At 31.9% G+C, this 19,618-nt stretch overlaps 1 protein-coding gene across 1 annotated transcript; it reads left to right on the plus strand.

Moving 5' to 3' along the window:
- Positions 1–2,091: 2,091 nt before the first annotated feature.
- On the plus strand, positions 2,092–3,484 carry LOC149558374 (calcium-binding protein KIC-like). The gene has a single exon (XM_089786128.1). It carries the CDS (start codon positions 3,030–3,032, stop codon positions 3,375–3,377), a length of 348 nt encoding a protein of 115 aa, XP_089642254.1. The 5' UTR covers positions 2,092–3,029; the 3' UTR covers positions 3,378–3,484.
- Positions 3,485–19,618: the final 16,134 nt, after the last annotated feature.

A 19,618-nucleotide genomic window follows, 5' to 3' on the forward strand; every position in this document is an offset into this window, starting at 1 on the left:
ATAATAATAATAATGATAATAGAATTTGTGTAGAATATATTTAAAACTAATATCCTTAATATCCTATCTCCATCTATAAAACTTTAGCAATAACTATCCTAAAATATCCTAACCAAACAACAAAACTTTTTCATTAACTCAGGCTGAGAGGCAAGGTTTTTAAAAAAATAAAATTTTAAAGCAATCCCAACCACCTGTCAACAAGTACAGGGGTCGAATCATGGTGAGGGGAGAACTGAGGTCAGCAAGTATTGTCTTTGTTATTAAAGCATCTAATTTCCTTTCCCCACCTTTATCCTACCTGTCTCCTCCATTTTGACCTCCGTGCATGAGATAGGGGGAAGGGGGTAGGTCTGCGTGCGCAGGCCTTTGGTAAGAGGGCCCCCCTGACACGCCACTTGGCATAGGGTGTGGTGGGGGGGGGGGGGGGGGGGGGGGGGTGTGTGTAGGGAAGTTAGGATAGGGTTAGATTAGTTAGGATGTTAGTTTTAGTGTTTAGTTAGTTTTTAAATTAAGTTAGTTTAGTTTTTTTTTTATTTGTATATTGTTTTAATTTAGTTAAGTATAGAGTTGTGATATTTTTATAATGTTAGTTGTATAGTTAATAGAGTTTTCCTTGTTGTTAAGTTTTAGAACTAAGTTAGTTTAACATTAAAAATGTAATTAAGTTTAGAATTATGACTAGTCAATTATATTAGATTTAGTTAGTTTTTTTTTTATTAATTTAGTTGTTTTTATATTAATGTTAATTTATTTAGTTTTGTAATATTTTTAGTTTCGATTTAGATATATGTAAAATTGAATATGGTATTTAATTTAAGTTAAATTTTGTTTAGATTTAAGTTAAATCTTAGATTTTAGAGATGTTAGTATTAAATAGAATCTTGTTAATTTGGTTTTAATAAATTTAATTATTAAATTAACTTTGTAAAAGAGAGTTAGTATTAGATGTAAATATTAATGGGTTTAATTAAGATGATTAGTCCCATGTATCATATTTTAATAGACTAATTAACAATCTGTTTAAATAAATGATCGATATCAATCTTATCACAAAAGTTGTAATATCTTAACGATGTAATCGTCCTCATGTTATAATCTTAAGACATCTTGTAGAGAACCTGTATGTAAAATGTTATCTCAATCATTTCATCTTTAAGCACTTTATTTAATAACTATACTTAGTAAAAAAAAAATATTTGTGTGTTTTTGCCCTCGTAGTTTGGGCATGACAACATACACAAACAAATATTATTAGAAATAAGGAAACACACACAACTAAGAGCTGGGGTTTAAGGGGGTTGAATGGGTTATGTCTTAAAAATCAAAATCTTAAACCAACTTTAACTATTAATCATAGATCTAAAAGTAAAGCATGAAAATATCGATCGACAATACATATGAACGCATGACACCAAGAGTTTTGACATGGAAACCCTATTAGAGGAAACCCACTATGGGGATTACAACCACAAGATGATTTACTCTATTAGAAGCATTATATCATGTTAGGAGTATTACTATTGGAGGTCAAGGAGAATATGTGATCTCATTTTAAGTTATTTCTATTGGAAACATTTGTGTAAATGGAATTTTGAGCATAAAAGGACAAATTGAACTCTACTAATCAATTTTACCTAAAACACAAGCAACGATTATGTTGAAGCATAAAAGTTATTAGACATGAGAAAATGTGAAAGTAGCTCACCAACCTAACTCTTGTTATCCCATAATACGATGGTTATGCTCAAGAGTGATGGAATGTTGTATATGATTGGATTTTCGTGCAACACAACATTGCACATAAAGATGAGAAAAAATGGCTTATGATAGGGTTAATTAATAGATATAGGCCCAAGTATTAGATAGATAGGATCAATCCAAAGGATCAAGGGCTTATTATGTAGGATATTGACTAAGGCAACTATCCAATCTTAAGATACACATGTCTGACTGCAATATATCATATCAATAATTGATACTTTTTGGCTTTGGCTAATTACTCTAGGTATTATAATTGCACAACCTCAAGCAATGAACATGGCTCATCAAACAATATAGTTAAAATTGCAATCAACATTCTCGAAGTAAATAAGAAAATCTTATATATCTCTTGATTTACAATAGCTCAATATAAGATGTCTTAGCAACCAACGAAAAAACCTACTCAATGTGATCAAATATCATTAGTTGATTGTCTTTATACATCATGAAAGTATTTTTTATCACAAAAACATTCTTCATAGAACACCACTTTGAATTATAAGTTGTGCTCCTTCATATTCAATTTTTTCCCACACTTTTGTGTGCGAAGGCAATGTTCCTTCCAATTCGAGAAGCAATAGTTTCAACCCTGCCATTTTAGATTAGTAGTGGCATAGCTATATCAACTCGACTATATTTTAGATAATTACTCCTAACGAATGCAATGTTCATTTCTTCTGACTTTTGACTACCCTCCAACATATTAAATCATATCATGCCATCAACATAGAAGTGTTAATATTAAAAAAGCTTGTTTACAAAATGCTAATTAAACTACAAACAAAGCATATATACCTTAACCTCTAACCTCTAATAAAATTTCAACTTTGTGATCTCTTGTTTAAGAAGACAAATACCAACTCAAACCAAACAAATGGAAAAATTAAAAATACACAAAACCTGAAAATTTTTTCCAAAGCGTCCCGAGTCTGAAATGACCGAACGGAAATAAACCCGTCAATTGAGATGGTCTACATTAGCGCTTTCGATTGAGCTTCCATGGAAATTCCCATCCCACGCGAAGAAAGCACGATGCAAACTGTCTGCAATTGGAAAATCGAGAACACACATCCCTTCTTGATGATTTCTTTCCTTCTAAGTTTTCAACCGGATTTCGAAGGCTACACGGCAATGGAAAGTTACCTCACAGTTTCTGTTGTGCGCCGGGTCGGCAACAATGGATACTATAAAAGTTCCCCCTGCTTTCTCTGCAATTCATACTCCAATCCTTTCTCCCTTTTCAGAATTCCTGTCAGAAGACTCAAATGGCGGAATTCCAAGATTTTCTTCCAATTATGGCCGAGAAGTTGGGCGGGGCTGGTTTGATGGCGGAGCTCTGTAAAGGATTTTATTCACTGGCGGATCCCCAATTGGGTTTGATCACCGTCGAAAGTCTGAGAAGAAATTCTGCAATTTTAGGGGTTGAATCTTTGACGGATTCGGAAATAGAAGCGATGGTGAAGGAAGGAGATTTGGACGGCGACGGAGCTCTGAATGAGCGCGAATTCTGTGTTCTGATGGTTCGGTTGAGCCCTTCTTTCATGGCGGATGCCGACAAATGGCTGCAGAAAGCCCTGGCCGAGGAATTTAGCGAAATGCTGAAGGATTTGTAAACATAAAAAATTAAATTACCATTTATCTTGTATCCATATGTGAAACGTGACGGGCACCGTCTTCGTTTATATATAGCAGTATTACGAGAACTCTACATTTTAATCCACTTTGTTGTTTTTAAATTAGTCTGAATGTTTTTTTCGGGGGTGGGGGCTGTATACTAGCTTATATATATATAACGTCGAGAGTAAGCGTTTTTGAGGCCTCCATTTTCATTTAATCCCAAGGTTATTTTAATACAGTTGGGATTTATGAAAATGAAAATAGGTGACTCGAGAATGATTACTTTCAGCGTAATATATATATAAGCTAGTAGTAATTGCGGCGCAATAGGAAAAGTATTTTTTAAATTTTTTCTTTTTTTTTAAGGTTAGTGCCAAATTATTTATTTCTTTTTAAATACATTTGTATAAACTTACTATAAAATTGTAATAGTGTAAACTTATTATAAAATTATTCTTGAACATTTTATTTTTTAATTCTATATATGGTGTTTATTTACATCACTTTAATTCAGTTTTATTTTAATCATATTGTTACGTAAAATTTTATATTGAAGATTAGAGTTATAGTTAGGGTTAGGGCTAGAATTAGAGTTAGGGTTGGCATTAAGATTTAAATTAGGGTTAGTGTTAGGGTTAGGACTATTGTTGGGGTTTGATTTATGGATAGGGTTAGAGTTAGGGTCAAGAATAGAGTTACAGTTAGAGTCAGGGTTAGCATTAGCATTAGGGCTAGGGCTATTTTTAGGATTACAAATCTTGTTAGGGTTATAGTTAGGGTTAGGTTTAGAATTAGAGTCAAAGTTAATGTTAGGATTAGGGTTAGAATTTGGGTTACAAATATAGTTAGGGTTAGAATTAGAGTTAGGGTTAGGATTAGGATTAGGGTAAGAATAAGGGTTTAGGTTACAAATATAGTTAGGGTTAGGATTAGAATTAGAGTTAGAGGTAGAGTTACAATTGGAGCTCAAATAAGGGCTAGAGTTAGAGTTGAAATTAGGGTTATAATTAGGATTAGGGTTAGGGTTAGAGAAAGGGGTAGAGAAAGGGTTAGTTTTAGGGTGATGGTTAAGGTTAGGTTTATATTTAGAGTTAGGGTTGTATATAGAGTTAAATCAGGGTTAAGGTTAGGGTAAGGGTTTGAGTTAGGGTTAAGGTTAGGGTTAGGGTTAAAATTAGATTTATGGTTAGGGTTAAAGAAAGGGGTAGAGAAAGGGTTAGTTTTAGGGTGATGGTTAAGGTTAGGTTTATATTTAGAGTTAGGGTTGTATATAGAGTTAAATCAGGGTTAAGGTTAGGGTAAGGGTTTGAGTTAGGGTTAAGGTTAGGGTTAGGGTTAGGGCTATGGTTTTCTTCTAGATTAAAGTAAGGGTTAATGTTAGGGTTAGAGTTTTGAGTCAGGGTTAAGGTTACAGTTAGGGTTAGGTTATAGTTTTAATTAAGGTTAAACTAAGCATTAGGGTTAGGATTAGAGTCTAATTATGGTAGAGTTAGATTTACAATTAAAGTTATATTCAAGGTTAGAGTTAGGGTTAGGGTTAAAGTTATATTTAAGGTTAGAGTTAGTGTTAGGGTTTGAGTCAGGATTAAAATTAAGGTTAGGGATAGGGTTAGAGTCCAATTATGGTAGAGTCGGATCTAGGGTTAGAGTTATGCTCATGGTTAAGGTTAGGGTTAGATTTATGCTTATAGTTAGGGTCAAGGTTAGAGTCCAATTATGGTAGAGTTAGAATTAGGGTTAGAGCTAGGGGTAGAGTTATGTTTATGGTCAAGGTTAGGGTTTGAGTAATGCTCATGGTTAAGGTTAGGGTTAGAGTTATCATTATGGTTATGGTTAGGGTTAGAGTGGGGATAGGGTTAGTGTTAGGGTTAGGGTTTGAGTCAAGGTTAAGGTTAGAGTTATGGTTAGTGTTAAGGTTTGAGATAGGATTAAAGTTAGGGTTAGGGTTATGGTTAGAGTCCAATTATGATAGAATTAGATTTAGGGTTAGAGTTAGGGGTAGAGTTATGTTTATGGTTAAGGTTCGGGTTAGGGTTAGGGTTAGGGTTAGGGTTAGGGTTAGGGTTAGAGTTAAGGTTAGGTTTAAGGTTAGAAGTAGGGTTAGGGATAGTGTAAAGGTTTGGGTCAGGGTTAGAGTTAGAGTTAGGATTAAAATTGGGGTGAGGGATAGGGTTTGAATTAGAGTTAGGATTAGATTTAGGGTTATTATTAGGGTTAAGGTTACAATTAGAGCTAGAGTAATATCTATATAGTTAAAATAGATTCAAATTAATACTAAATTATATGAAAAAGTATATATATAGGTATATATATTATTTATGTTACTTATATATATTACGTTTATATATAGAGTTGGGTATAATATTAAAGTCCAATTATGATACAGTTAGATTAACGGTTAGAGTTAGGGTTATATATAGAGAGCTACATCAGGGTTAAGGTTAGAGTTAAGGCTAGGGTTAGGGTTTTAGTCAATATTAAATTTAGGGTTAGGGCTAGGGTTAGAGTCTAATTATGGTAGAGTTAGATTTAGGTTAGAGTTAGGGGTAGGGGTAGGGTTAAGATAGGGTTAGTGTTAGGATTAGAGTTAGGGTTAGGTTAGGATTAGAGTTAGGATTAGGGTTAGGGTTAGAGATAGGGGTAAAGAAATGGTTAGGATAAGGGTTAGGGTTAGGGTTAGGGTTAAGGTTAGGATGATAGTTAGGGCTAGGGTTAGAGTCTAATTATGATAGAGTTAGATTTAGGGTTAGAGTTAGGGGTAGGGGTAGGGTTAAGGTTAGGGTTAGGGTTAGGGTTAGGGTTAGAGATAGGGGTAAAGAAATGGTTAGGATGAGGGTTAGGGTTAAGATTAGGATCACGGTTAGGGTTAGAGATAGGGGTAGAGAAAGGGTTAGGGTTAGGGTTAGGGTCAAGGTCAAGGTTAGGTTTAGTATTAGAATATAAGTTAGGGTTAGAGTGCAAGTTATAATTAGGGTTATAGTTTGAGTTAGGAGTAGACAAAGCATTAGAACTATGGTTAGGGTTAGGATTAGGGGATAAAGTAGGATTGTGGTTAGAGTTATGGTTAGTGTTCCGTGTAGAGTTACATTTAGGAGGGAATCTTGTTCTCATTAGATAGGCCTCTTTGCATAATGGTGCAATATAAGGATTACAATGTTCCTTAGGTAGTTTTATAATTTTATCAGTTAGGTTTATAAATAGACCATTGGTTAATGTTAATTATGCTTAGCGTGAATAGTGTACAACAAAGGGCTAGAAAATGTTATTGAGGTAATGATTACACTTAAAATGAGTATAAAATGAATATTATTCTTTAGAGTTAGAGTTATATTTAGGGTCAGAGTTAGGGGTAGGGGTATTGTTAAGGTCAGGGTTAGTGTTAGGATTATAGTTACAGTTAGGTTAGGATTAGAGTTAAGGTTAGGCTTAAGGTTAGGATTAGAGATAAGGATAAATAAAGGGTTAGGATTAGGGTTAGGGTTACTATTAGGGTAAGGGTCAAGGTTAGGTTTAGTGTTAGAATATAAGTTAGGTTAGAATTTAAGTTACAATTAGGGTTATATAGTTTGAGTTAGGGTACCTAGACAAAGCATTGGAATTATGGTTAGGATTAGGGTTAGGGGATAAAGTAGGACCATGGTTAGAGTTACAATTAATGTTACATTTACAGTTATATCTAGGAGGGTAGCTTGTTGTCGTTAGACATGCCTCTTAGAATTAAAGAGCAATATAAGGATTACAATGTTCCTTAAGTAGTTTTTATAATTTTATTAGTTACATTTATAAATAGACCATTGGTTAATGTTAATTATGCTTAGCATGAATAGTGTAGCTACAAACACAAAGGTCAAGGAAAAACATTTCAAATATTTGCAAGTATAGTCAAGAAGAATTTGAGCTAAAAATTTAAATCAATTATTTATTATTCTGATACATAGATGAAAGGAGAACTATATCTCCTAATACAATTATTTAGATGAAGTAATCATTGAAAAAATGAAAGATGAGAAATCATCATATGGACCACGTGTAGAGTTCTCCATAATGATGTAAGTACATCACATATTCTTCAGAGATTAAAATCGTATTATGACCTTTGTTCATAATATGATCATCATAGATCTCTTTCATTATGGGTAGAAATGCATCTAATTTTGCAAAAGCGTTGCGTACATATTTGGCAACATCTTCTATCTCCATTATCTCTACTCTTGTACATGATCAATTGATAAAGCTACATTCTCAAGTGCTTTTACCATAAATGCACAACATTGTTTAATTATTCGTGCACACATTTGAAATGCTATCTCGAAAAAATGATTTGATCCTACAGAAGAAGTTGGGCTCATGTCGATAATGTTTGACTGCCTATCAAAGGCTGCCATGCCTGAAACAAATCATGGAAAACAATTTAGAAAGCATTAGCACCAATAAAAAAGAAGAATAAATGCATAGTTAATGAGAAGGACAAATTTTAAATCAATAATGGTTTAATAGGTCACTTAGTATAATCAATTGTGGAGAAAATGAATATAAAAACCTAATTCTATTAGAATTGGTAATGAAATTTTGGGTATGGAAACATGGTAATATTATGACCTTTGAAGGATAGTAAAGAATATAAAAACATACTTTTCAAATATTGAGTAGCAATGTATTGGTTGAAAGTTATGAAGCATAATCATTTTGAGTTATTTCAATTGAAGAAGGTCTTTATATTTTATTCAAATGGAATGTATACTATATTTATCAAATTGTATAAACTATATTGTAGGACAAACCAATTAAAACATTTTTATCATTAATAGTACTATCATCATCAACTAATTTGACCTAACTCCTTGTACATATCTTCCTCACTCCTACTTATTATTTTATTTAAGATTTTATTATTATTTTATTTAAGATTTTTTTCATTACAATTCTCTAACATTTATTTCTTTAATTCTTTATTTTATAATTTCTTAAATTTAATTAAATATTTTAAATATATCTCAAATAATAATTCATTATAACTCTCATCTCTAATGCCAATAAATTGTATAATTGAACCATTCATAAACGATCACCTATAATACTTTTTATAGAAATAAATGAACCATGTTGTGCCTTTTTCCAAATGCAATAGTTTCCTTGTTTAAAATGTTGGGAAAAATAATTGCTAAATAGAGGGATTATCTTTACTTTAATTTATTTCTTCTATACTCATACTAATTAGATTGTTTTACCATTCCTGAAATAGATGCCAAAACAAATGAAAAATAACATGACCATGCAAATTTCACCCATTAAAAATCATTTTTAAGAATAAGACCAAACATTAACTTTTTAAAAGTTAACACAAACTCATATGACTCAAGCTATTAGCTTATATTCTCATTCTTGAAATCTATTTTCATAGATGTTTTAGTATATGATCTACTTAATATAAATTAATTAAATAACAAAGTATACCTTTGACATATCTTACTTATAACAGCTACAATATATCAATAAAATCATTAAGCTCCAAGAATACGACGACGATCGATTGAGATCGTGATTAAAGGTGTATAAAGGAGGTGCGCCATATGTTCAACAAAAAGTTGATGACAAGTCAGCTTGAATATAATTCAATGGTGGTGACCTCCAAATGGCTACTTTGAGAACATGAAAGGCCTATGAATTCCAACTTTGCATTAGGCTTGTCAAAGATGTATGAAGGAGGTGTGCCATATGTTCGACAAAATGTTGGCATTAGGCTCGTTAATGATGGCAGGAGTGTCTGATGAAATCCTAAGATCAATGTTGAGTAGAGAGGTAATTTGGCATTTCACTATATGGTTCAACATAAGGAACTGAACTCCATAATGTTTTATGCTCACAAAGCATTTCAGTTCCTCCCATTTTGTAAAATTGATGCCCCATCCAAGAATGCCCCAACAATGGAAAGAAATATGCGAGGAAGAGCAGGTTGAATATTGAACATCAAGAATATAATTTGAGTCAATAAGGTAAACAATGAAAAAGCTTTCTAGTTTTGAAGCCAAAAGGCAGAGTAGTCTTTCTCTAATGTTGCAGCGAATACAAAGAATGGCCAAATTCACCCCAAATGCACACGTTTATATTGTGGTCCATTCACATGAAGAAGACTATGAAGTGGAAATTTTATTTTAGTTAGGGGAATCTCTTCTAAGACAAATGCATGCAAACAAGAACAACGTTAGATTTTATAACACAATTCAGATAGAAACGTTAGCATTTGCAGTCCCAAGAAATGACAGACTGCAAATGTGAAAACAAGAACAACATATTTAATTTTCATACAGAAACAAAAACTTATTCAACCATTCTCTCGTAGTCATCAAATTTGAAGTTCAATCAATTGACTTGAATTCAAACTTTGAACATGAAATTTAGCCTTTAGCCAACGTTATTCATATAGCTGATTACTGACTGGAATACATGAACAATACTCAACTGCCAACTCAACTTAATGAGTTGAGAGAAAAGAATTAGGAAAGAATTACAGAAAGGTCTCCTTACCTGACTTAATGCTATGCAGTCGAATTGGCTATAACCTAAACTTCAGACGCCTTCTTTAGATCTAACTTCAGACGCCTTCTTCAGATCTTGACAGGAAGCAGTGGATTATGGCATGCAAATATGTATAATTTTGGGTTTTAAGGATGTCGTATCTGAGCAAGGGAATCAAGAGAAATTGTAGAACAAAGCAAAAGTCGGATATCTCTGTGTATGTTCAAATACAACAAGGCCAACATATTTAAAGTTTTGGAATGACTTTACGGCTTCCTATTGTTACAAGATTGCCAATCAATTTGCATTCCATCGGTTGGAAAAAGAAAAATGAAAAGGAAGAAATATTGAAACGAAATACAAATGCAAATTGAAAATGCATTTATAAAATCATTTTTTATTAAATTAGTATGTAACCGCTCTCATTTCTTTTTTATTGATGAAGAATCTATTTTGGCATATTCTTGTGCTGGGGATTTGTGTTGTGATTATATAGAACGCCTCTCAACATAACAAAACATAGATTGAACATTCGAAACAAAACAAACCAAAACAATCGTTTAATCCAGAAATAAATAAAATCAAATCCAATCTAATACAGAGTATATACAATCTAATCTAGAATAAACAAATCTCTATAATTCAAAAACTCACACTCACCTACAGGTTGACAGAAATAGGAAAACTTCCATAAAGGAAAAAATAGGCAAACTTTCGTATAGAAAGAAATAGGCAGACTTCCATATCATACAGATAAAAACTATTTTTTTTTTTAATGATCACATACCGTCATATGAATCATTCAAAAATTTCCATATCATATATATATAAACTTTTATATGTATATTTATTATAATTATACGTCGTTAAATTATCCACCGCATATTACACCCAGAATTTATAAAAGATTCAAGTTTGTCAACAGACAAATCTGCTCTGTTCAGGATCATACATATTGTAGCAAAATTATGATATTTACAGCGCAAGTTAGCAAAATCACGAGGTTTACAAAACCAAGTGTACATATAGCGCATATTAACAAAATTACTACTTAATTTATATTTACAATCTTCACGATAAAAGAGTCATTCCCCACTATAGTAGTAGAACTATATATAGCATATAAATCAATTAACACCCTATTTTTTTGGACCGCAAGCTTGGTCGACTTTATAGTCTTCGGTGTCTTTCACGGAGTGTGCATCTTCTTCAGCAATTTCACTGCCTTCTTTTTCTCGGCCTTGCTAACTTCAATGATGCCCACCATCTTCTACTGCTGAGGGTTTGTAGAAGCTTTAGCAGCCGCCTTTCCTTTAAGCTTAAAGGAATTCTTAGCCTTGGTAAGCTCTCCTACTTTCGTTAAATTCTTCAGTTGAGTAAAGAGCACCTTCTTGAAGTTCGCCTGCAACTAAGACTTGTATTTCTCTTCAATGACCTTTGTAATTGCCTACTGGCTCGATCTATTTCACTCCTTCAAACTAGAGATCACCTCCACTATCATCTATCCACAAGAAATCTCAAACTTAAAACCTTTCCAGACACAAATTTACAGAACGTTACCTCTTAACAAAGAAAATTATCAAGTCAGAAGTCGGATATCTCTGTGTATGTTCGAATATGACAAGGCCAACATATTTAAAGTTTTGGAATGACTTTACGACTTCCTACTGTTACAAGATTGCCAATCAATTTGCATTCCATCGGTTGGAAAAAGAAAAATGAAAAGGAAGAAATATTGAAACAAAATGCAAACACAAATTGAAAATGCATTTATAAAATCATTTTTATTAAATTAGTTTGTAACCAATCCCATTTCTTTTTTATTGACGGAGAATCTATTTTGGCATATTCCTGTGTTGGGAATTTGTGTTGTGATTGTATAGAATGACTCTCAACATAATTAGCACTTGTATCAATCAATCCAAGGTTTTACTCCATTTAATATATGAGTTGTTTTATTTTGACCAGAATGTCATTGTTAACATGATGTACACTTATCGAAGTTTATTGGAGTGAAATAGAGAAATATTATATTTTTTCATATGTCTATAATTATAAAAAATATTCTATCTCATGACAATAACATATACTATATTATCCTTATACATTTCCCAGAAACATGTTTTCTACTTTTGTTTCCTCATTTTCCCATAGGATTGAATATTAGTGGCTTCATATTTTTGTGAATCTTCCAAGGGTGCTTGTTGGTTGGAGACGTAATCCATCTAAGGTCTTCACTCTAGAAAAAGTTGTGAATGTTAATCCCTGCCTTTCAGTGTTGCCAATATCAACCATTGCTTTCTTGAGGGTTGGCCCCTCAGATTTGTGTATGATGATTTCTCGGGCTTTTGCAATTGGTGTTTTTTTTTCTTCTGGGTGCCTAAGGATCATCTTCTCCTTCTTTATCTCCTCCTCCTCCTCCCTCTCCTTTTTCTTGTGCTTTTGTTTCTTCTCCTTCTTCTTCTTTTCCTCATTTTCCTCCTCCTTCCTCTACTCCTTTTGTTGTTTGTCCTCCTCATCCTCCTCTACCAACTCCTTCTACATCATCATCATCTTTTGTTTCTCCTTCCCCTCCTCCCCTTCCCCCTCCTCCTTCTCCTCTACTTCACATTTTTTTTTCGTACTCCTGCTCGTCGTTCTCCTTCTTTCCTTCTCCTTGTTCTTCTCATTCTCTTCCTTCTCCTTCTCCTTCTTCTTCTTATACTTCTCCTCTTTTTTTTCCCCCTACTTCTCCTCCTCCTCCTCCTCCTTTCTTCTTTATTTTCTTCTTCTTCATCTACTTCTCCTTCTCCTTCTCCTCCCCCCTCCCTTTCCCACCCCACCTCTACATATTGTTTATTTCTAGATTAAAGTCAAACAACACAATTTCATTCATCCAATATCCATTATTGAACATTAGTATGGCCTCCTCCTTGTTGTACTCTCATGTATTGAACATTAGCTTGCAGGGAGATATTTCTAATGTTAATATATCTAATAATTGTTTAGTAGGAGATACTTCCCACAACAAGTTAATTTATTTCAATGATTTATCTTTGTGAACAACACCTACATACAATAAATCTCTCTCTCTCTCTCTCTCTCTCTCTCTCTCTCTCTCTCTCTCTCTCTCTCTCTCTCTCTCTCTCTCTCTCTCTCTCTCTCTCTCTCTCAGATAATGTTAAGTATACTTCTAGAGAAGATCAGCCCAATTGATACCCTATAGGCTAAATTACCTTAAATTCATGTGCACCAATCTTTTGCATTATCCTTTTTTTCCACATTCTTCATTTTCATCATAACTAGAAGTTGCACTCAAAAGGCATACAATATTAAATTTGATAGACAAATATAATTAATATCATATTATTTTTATAAAAAGACATGACAAATAAAAATTACCATTCTATCTTTTTTTTTTCCTTATCCAAGTAAAGGACATGTTGAAAAATGGGTGACTTCAAATACATGGAGAGGGGTTCAATTTGAATATTTAGTCTTTTGAGTTATTATAAGAGAGGTTTCTGCAAGTGATCTTCCTCTATTTTCCTTAGAATATTGTATGGGCTATTTTGCATTTTGGAGTATCTCTTGAAGGAGAACATTGGTTGAATGTGAAGGTTGTTTAGTGATTTTAGTCTTGACATAGTTCTGAATGTCAAGTTGTGCCTCTTTGTTCTGTCAATACCAATTATTTCTTTCTGTAATGTTAGACCTTGGAATTTATAGATTGTTATAGTTCATGCCATCATGAGTGATATTTTTCTTTGACTACCTAGTTACACATAAATTATTGGTACAATGATAGGGTCATCTTTTGTCTATGGTGGCTCGCGGTAATTATCGATCCTCACTACAACACATGCCAAAACATCTAGCAGGCTAGATTTAGGGTTTAAACAATATAAACAATTTCTCCAAGAGCTCTGTTTACCATCCCTTCTTATGTCCATATATGTTTGTTGTCAACATGATGCATTGGCCTTTACAAAGTAAGATCTTCTCAAGTTGTTCATTGGTGGTTACATTTTTCTACAGTACTTTCATCATCTGTTACCATGCTTATTGGAAGTGGATAGTTTAACAATATCAAAATGATTCTACTACATAGCTTTACAAAATATTTGGTAGAAAATAGATACATGGATTTGTTGAATTCTTCTTTTTTATTTGATGTCAATTGTTTGTTTTCATGTGTCATCAAGAATTTCCAATTGGCCTATCTTGATTCAACTTCTTATATGTTCTTTATCAATTATCACAATAGTCACAATTCTAGACTTTCACCTTTTTTTATCAACACATGGTCTTTATATAAGTTGATTACTCTCATTAAATATAACCATAATGTTCTTATTTTTTAATGCAATGTGTAAATATGTTTGTCTAGTGCACGTGGTAATTATGCCAAACCACCGAAAAGGATTGTGGACACTCCCCCAAAGTACATGTGTCTATTGTGAGGAAATGCTTACCATAGTATGCTACAAAATTTTAACAATAGTTTTGGCCCTATGAAGGTTAATTCTTCAACTAGAATGTATCTTATATCCTTTAATTCTTTCTAAAAGGCTTTCAACACTTACCCCTACAATACTTCCATTCTTTAATAGGAATTTTGAGGACCAAATGTATAGTTGATGCTTGTATGTTGAATGTGGAACCTCCTATAAGGCTTAGTGTGGGAAGTTGTATTTTTTCCCCTAACATCTCATTATCGAGGGTTGTTTTTATGTGAGAAATCCAATATGACTTTCTCGTACATGTTATTCCTTGGATGATCATGTATAATGGTATGGTAAAAGGACATTTGTGGTGATTTGGGTGCTTCTTGTTTTGGTAGCATTGACTAAAGTATGAGGAGTGAAGGATAATAATTTAGATTGATCTATTCTTAATATAAACATAACTACATTCAGTTCTTCCAAAAAATGCAAAAGAAGATTTCTCATAATATTTCTAATAATTGTTATACTTCTATTTCACGTAATCTATCTCAACTCTAAATTTTGATTTTTGTTTAGTAAGTTCTTTGTAACTCTATTTTATGATTTGTTATGATTATAGGAAATTGTATCTTCTTGGGTTGATTCAAAATTTTAGTAGCTTGAGTACTATTATTTGTTCTAACAATTGTTAACACTAAATATAGTTTTAAAAAATATGGAAGAATCTCTCTAAAAATTGTTAATAATAGTTGTGATCTTAAGCTATTTAATACATTTGTTATCTTATGAGATGTAACAAATTCATGATCTTATGCTAGATCATATTATATCTTTGTTGTCATCATCTTGCTACCTTGATATTATCTTGCTATCTTCATTATACCTTACTAGTTACCATTATGATAGCCTTTAATACTATTGCTTGCACAGTATTTTCTTTAATCAACTCATCTCCATTCTCCATTGTCTCTTTTTCTCTGTGCTACAAAATTGAGATCTAACCTACATCCCATTCATACAAGATCTTAGAAAATAGCAAGATGAGGCAATCAAGGATTTCATGAAAGTATTGGTGTTGTTTCAATTTTATCCAACTTATTTTGTGCCTTTGTGCATAAGCATTGTCTTGATGTAATGATTTAATGTTTTTTGTTTCCTTTCTTATAGTTGGGAAGAAGAGGTTTTGTTATTATATTTGCATTTTCAAATTCAATCATTATCAACCTCTTATCCTAGCCATCCTAGTCTTCCACCCTACATTTCAGCACCTTTGAGGGCTTCATCTTGGCTTATTAGCATCCATTTGAAACTGAAACCATTTATATCTTGCATATACTATGAAACATCCATCCTTGGTATACTAGTGGGAAATTATGTTATGGATATTAGTATCTCCATTATGGGGGTCTTAATTTATTATGTTTCATATTTTTCGTACTTAATTGATTAAGCAACATTAATCCTATGATATTATTAAATATTCTTAGTTCATTTGTTCAATATTTTAAAATTTATGATCTCATTCCTTTTGATGAATTGATAAGCTCATACCAAGAAAGAGTCATTGTGATTCACATATGCATGGTACCTATGTACAACATGACGGTATCCCCTACATCTCATGATAGTATCATTTTCATATTTTCTTTGGTTCTTATATGAGGATCCTTCTTGTTTGCATGTTGATTAATCTTCTACATCTCATCTCAAGTCTATGCTTATTTAAATCATCCACATTATCTTTTTTCACATGATAAGAACACATCCATTGATGATACTTTATTATGTTCTCATATCAATCTCATCATCTTATTCTACATTTCATGAGGACATTGTAAGCCATAGTTTTGTACTCTTACATGCTAAGTATGACAAGTCTAGTGATGCATCCTTACATAACTTATTATATGCACATTCATGAAGGAATTGCAATGATTAGTAAGTTTATATATTGTATCTAAGTGGCAAAATATCACAATGGAATGATACATTTTTATTGCTCCAAATCTCTTTTATTGGTTTGGGCCAATAATTTTCTTATCTAGTCTTTTGAATATTTTTATTCAAGAACTTTATAATTTGCATACATCTTCTTTGATTACTGTTTATTTTTCAATACAAGTCACCCCACATAAATTAGATGTACTATTTCATGTGATGCTTGAACATTTAAACTATAATATACCCTTCTTCAGTCTCATGGTTTCATATTGTGAGAATTGTTTGTTCTACTTTACATTAATGTGTGATATATTGATACATGATAACAATTTCTTTTATATATATTTAAACCCTAAACTATATAATAAGTGTACCAAAATATATACAGTTAACAATTGTAACACATAAAATTAAATCTTAGACAATGCTTCTAATGCTTTACAAAAAAACAAAAAAAAAATGATTTATTGTACGTAGGTTATATAAATAAATCACAAATTATATGATCTCCTTAAAAAAATAATAGAATATTGTAATGATCATACATTAAATCCACCAAAGACACACTCAAATTTTGGATCATAACTTTTTCCTATGTGCACATGAATTAGTACTATAACAACCTCAATCTAATTCACATGTTCAATATATCTATTACTTCTTTTTTAAAGAAATTTTTTATTATATCCATATATAGTCAAAATCTCAAATTGATGTTTCCATTTGAATATTTTCTACTAATAAAACATCTATAATGAAGTTAGTGTACTTAATCACTAATGAGTAGCATATGAGTTTTGATATTTAAGTCTATTTGTGTGTAGCACTTCAATTTTATATTAAATGTCTTGGGATCAATGAATACTTATGGCAAGTTTGGGGAAATGTAGGTTGCATATATTAAAAAATTTAAATATAATCACTAAAATATCCATTTTCATTAAATAAATTAGACAATCTAAAAATTTATACACTAACTTTGTCAAAGATGTTCAAATTTTACTAGGACTATTCAATTTATAAGTTCATACTCATATTATGATTATTTATAAATTTTGATGGCCCAATATGACATAGTTTGAATTGAAAATTAAAAGTATTATAGATTTATGGTATTTTAACTAGGGTGTTTTGACAAATTTTATCATTAGACACTTTTTTTTTTCAAAAGTATGATACAAATTTCACATAGTTAGTAGATTAGTACATTGACAAAAAAACTAGCAAGTGAAATTATTCTTAATTATATCTAATGCATACGTCACTTTGTTGCATATCTTAGTATTTAGACTATTACGAGATAAGAGATTCTTCAGAGATTATTTTAATTGAGGTGGCCGAGAGTTATATTTGTAGATTAATTATAATTTACATATGACATGCTTAGATATTTTTTTACAATATATATGTTATTTATAAATTTAGAAAACATGTCTCATAAATTGTACAACCATAGAGGATGAACATATTACCAACTTTAAAGTATTAGAAAGCTAGGATAGATTACTTCAACAACCAAAGCCTTAAATTAACATATAAAGTGACATGAATTTATTGTTAAGGGTGTGAGATAAATTGAATATATTGATGATTGGCTAAAGTAAATGGTGAACACCAAATACATGTATTATGTTATATTATTTAGTAAGTGATCAATGATGAATGAAATGCTTGAATGCAATGATACTCACCTCAATAAGTTACAACTTAATTTTCAATTATTGAACTCATTATTGAATATCAAATGTACCCTAACCTACAATACCATCTACAATACCCTATTGAAAATAGGGAGCACAAGAGAAGTGGTTATAACAAATAGAATTATTGAAATCACCTCAACAAATTTTGTATTTTACACCTTAAAAAAAATGCAAAATATTAACATAAACCCCACTTGAAAATGGAAATAAATTAATCTTCACGAGCTCATTAATAAGTGCCAAGTATAGCCTACTTACGGTAGCCTATTATCCACATGACAATTTCCCCCCTATGCATGACATGCTCCCATGTAACAATCATGTCCATCGAGGCACTGTAGTTTCAAATTGCATAAAAATTTCATCCATATCTATAGTTCACCCCACCATGACATCAATTTTGTATCAGCATTTTAACTGCTTGTTAGTCATTGCCCAAGCCATTTTCATGGAGTTCAGCACATCATATTTCAATTTATCATCTCTTGCAAATCGTGCAAATAGAAATATATAATCTTAAACTATGGTTTTGCATTGTTATTTTTTTATTGGTCAGCTTCATTTTGCTCAGCTTTTATGACATTTCATATTAAAAACTTTAAATTTTTCTATTAACCAATAAACAAGTTGGGTAAAAATATCTCTTTAATGTTTAATCTTTTTTATATCGATATGTGGTTGAGTACAACTAAGAGGACAAAAGTGTGATGACATAAAATTTTGCTCGGGAATTATTATTTTTAATTATAATTAAAAATATCTAATGGACTACATTTACAAATATTAGTAAAATATATTATTTAGCTGATAGGCTATTTGTGGGAACTTTGTTCCCAAAAATTTAATTTTTGACAGAAAAGTTGTCAGTTGGTCGAAAAAGTTGTTAATTTGGCTAGAAATTGCAAATCCTTCCCGTTAATTATTTACCAGTCAATTTTTTATCTCACTCCACTTTTAACTCTTGTTTTGATCATTATTTAATTATTTTTGAAATAAAAAGTGACCAAAAACAAGGGGGTCACCCCTTACAACCAAAATGCTGGGGACCAACACATTACCAGTAGAGATCTATAGAGAATATTACTGGAGTAAAAACATACAAGAGTTCCATATAACCATAATAAAACTATGCATATAACTTAACCAGCAAACTACTATTAACCAAACTAGCTAAACTATAATAGAAGTCTAAAAAGTCTGCTAGACTACTAAAGTTCATCATAAAAAACTATTGGCACAACCAGGCCATCACGAGTCTGAGCAATAGCTGGATACCAGTAAAACCAATAACAGCAAATTAACATATAAAAACTTGGATCCAAGGATCCCTTAAAACTAAGAAACATTATTCTCAGTTTTTTTCTTTCCTTTTGCAGCTAGTAGAACCTGAGCCCAATGATATACAAGGAATTTAAAGAGGAGCTTATGATCCTCCATATTCAGTCTAGCTTCTTCCTTCTCCTGTGCCAATAGTTGGAGGGTGGTGGCAGCGGCGTGGGTGACCTTTAGGAAAAATTTAGAGAAGGTGTAGAACCTTTCTTCTAAAGTTTTAACCCTCTTTTCCAATTTGGCATACACCTCCAATTACTCCTCGGTCTCCTCCTTATTTTGCATTCCCATCTTTTTGGCTGCAAAACCCTTAGGTGAAAC

Source organism: Cupressus sempervirens, chromosome 5 (assembly GCF_028749045.1).
Source record: "Cupressus sempervirens isolate cs-2001-9-10 chromosome 5, ASM2874904v1, whole genome shotgun sequence".
NCBI classification, from domain to species: domain Eukaryota; kingdom Viridiplantae; phylum Streptophyta; class Pinopsida; order Cupressales; family Cupressaceae; genus Cupressus; species Cupressus sempervirens.